At 74.4% G+C, this 2,600-nt stretch overlaps 1 protein-coding gene across 1 annotated transcript; it reads left to right on the top strand.

Moving 5' to 3' along the window:
- Positions 1 to 269: 269 nt before the first annotated feature.
- Positions 270 to 2,597, top strand: MNEG_15967 (hypothetical protein; the record flags this gene model as incomplete). The annotated part of the gene is made up of 4 exons (XM_014035562.1): positions 270 to 295; positions 958 to 1,444; positions 1,722 to 2,084; positions 2,259 to 2,597. The coding sequence occupies 4 exons, from the start codon at positions 270 to 272 to the stop codon at positions 2,595 to 2,597; spliced, it is 1,215 nt and encodes a 404-aa protein (XP_013891016.1).
- Positions 2,598 to 2,600: the final 3 nt, after the last annotated feature.

The raw sequence follows: 2,600 nt of genomic DNA, 5'->3' as shown, positions 1-2,600 counted from the left end.
GGGCCGCAGACGCGGGTGGCGGCAAGCCCAAGCCCAAGCCCGCGGCGGTGGCCGCGGCGGCGCCCTCTCGGCAGCAGAAGTCGGCCGCCGCGGCGGAGGCGGCGCGGGAGCGAGAGAAGCTCAAGTCGCGCCTGCTGGAGTCCGACGCGGACGCCGTTGAGCGGGTGGGTCGCACCCGTCAAGCCCCGCCCTCAGCAGAGCCGGCTCTGACTGCCTAATCTTTCATCTGCACGGCCGCACATGCGCCTCGATGACTTATGGATGATGTCATGAAGCATCCCTCCCTTGCTAACCCGTAAGTCCTCATCACTGGTCCCCTCCACGTGCCCACTGCAGGAGGACTCTCCGCGGCCCTCGTCTCCGCCCTCGTTTGCGTGCCACAAGTGCCGGCGCGCCTACTCCTGCCGCTTCAACCAGTGGCGCTGCAAGGAGGCGCACCAACTGCAGCCCGGCGGCGCGGCGCGCGGGGGCCGGCAGGACGCGGGCGGCGCCGGGAAGGAGGGCGCGGCGGCGGTGAGGGGCGGGGGCAGGGGCAGGGGCTGGGCAAAAGGCGCGCACCACCGCTGTGCATATCTTAGGTCAACCGCCGCGGAGCGACCGACGCCTGCTTCCGATTTTGGGCTGAGGGCGGCACGCCCTGCTCGCATGGGTTCAGCGTGGCCAGTCCTCGATTGCCGGTTTGCGGTTCTGCGCCTGAAGCCTAGGAAAGCGCACCGAACGCGGTGGGGCCCCTCACCCTCTCTCAACGGATGTGCCTGGGCAGGCGTACGCTCGCGACCTCCGAGCTTTCCTGCAGCAGCTGCCGCCACGGAGCCTCGCGGCTATCCTGGACGTCTCCAACACAGTGGAGGGCGCCGCAGTGCTGCAGGCGCGGGTCACAGGGTTTAGAGTTGAAATCTGTTCTAGGGTTCAAGAGCCCGGGGTGCGGGCCGCGCGCATCGTCGCCTGTCTGCGCAGGCTGCCCCGTGCCCGCGACGCGCGGCGAGCCGACTGCCTCTCATCCGCGCCCGCGCCACTCTCCCCGCAGGCGGCAGCACACCTGCGGACGGGCGCCCCCGACGCCCCCGGCGGCGGCGGCGTTGGCCGGCCTGGGACGCCGACGTGGCGGTACTTTGCGCCCGGCGACCCCGACGGCGCCCCGTGCCGCGCCGCCGCGGCCGCGCGCGCGGCGGAGCGGCGGCGGCTGGCCGGCGCGTGGGATGAGGACGAGGAGGGCGACGCCGGCGGCCCCGGCGGCGAGGAGCCTCGGGGCCGGCCGGCGTCGCGGGCGGAGGCGCGTGCGGCGGCCCCGCCGGGCGCCTGGGCGCTGCTCCCGGATCTCATCATGCTGGCCATGCCCGACGACGGCACGAGCGGCGCGGGGCCGTTCTGGCGGGGGGAGGAGTATGACGGGCTCGCGCAGGGCAGCGCGGAGGACGACGCCGCCAGCTCAGCCTTCCAGGAGGTGCGATCTGCGTGCTGTTGGTGCGAGGAGTTTGCACCGCTGCTGCTTGACGGCAGCCCAGCAGATCTGCTGTGGTCGCGGCCGAGTGGGGTGTGTGTGTGTGATGGTGGTGGTGGTGGTGGGGCTCTGGGTGGCGCTCTGCGGCCCCCCGTGGCGCTTTCACTGGGGGTTGGGCTCCGCGTCTCCCATCCGCCAGCCCCGGGCACAACAAGGGTGCCTTCTGAGCTACAACGGCCTCGTGCGCGCCCCGCACACGCGGGCCGAACGCCCCTCGCAGGTCGATGCGCTGCTGTCAGACTGGGAGGATGCGGCCGACAGGGCCGCCGCCGCAGAGTCTGAGCTCCGTGCGGCGGAGCGCTTGCGTGGCGCGCTGGTGCGAGCGGAGGACGAGGCGCGGGAGCAAGCGGGCCTCTCGCCGCGACGCGGCGGCGTGGGCGGGGACGAGGGGGAGGATGAGGAGGCGGCGGATGGGGTGCAGGCGCGCGACCCGCTGCCGCTGAAGGCGCGCTCGAGCGTCCGGCTGGCGCGCGGGCGCGTGGAGGGCGCGGAGGCGCGCGAGGGGGCCGCCAGGGCTGCGGCGGTGGCGGCGGCGGCGGAGCTGCGGGCGGCGGAGGCGGCCGCAGACGAGAGGGTCCGAGAGGTGGGCCGCAAGCGAGTCGCTTTGCGTCTGACCGGGCATGCGAATGTGGCTGCTGCCGCCTCCGCATATGCCAGAATGGGGTTCTACTTGGAGGGGCGCTGCGTGGTGGGCGCGCGTCATCGCCCCCTGCCCAACGCTCTTTGATGACGGTGCGCCGCCACCCGGGCCACGCAGGTCGCGGCCGCCGCAGCAGAGGCGGCGCCGCCGCACCCTATCGGCCCGGCCTCCTTCGCCCCCTGGCTCCTGGCGCCGCTCGCCCCCGGCCCGCGCTCCTCGGCCGCCGCAGCCGCGCTGCGGCTGCCCGAGCGGCTGCCCGGCGCGCCGTTTGCGCGCCCCGACGCGGCGCGCTGCTACTGGCGGCTCTGGCGCGGCAAGTGGGCGCGGCTACGGGAGCGGTTCCCCGCGGAGGGGCCCCAGGGGGCGCATCTCATCCGCGTGGCGGCGGGCGCTCAGCAGCGCTTGGACCTTGATGAGATCCTGGGGGTCCTGCAGGTGGGGGTTGGGAGGGGGTGAGGG

The sequence above is a fragment of the Monoraphidium neglectum genome, assembly GCF_000611645.1.
Source record: "Monoraphidium neglectum strain SAG 48.87 unplaced genomic scaffold scaffold05841, whole genome shotgun sequence".
Taxonomy (NCBI): Eukaryota; Viridiplantae; Chlorophyta; class Chlorophyceae; order Sphaeropleales; family Selenastraceae; genus Monoraphidium; species Monoraphidium neglectum.
Note: the sequence above shows the minus strand (reverse complement) of the source record. Positions and strands in the feature narration are given on the sequence as shown.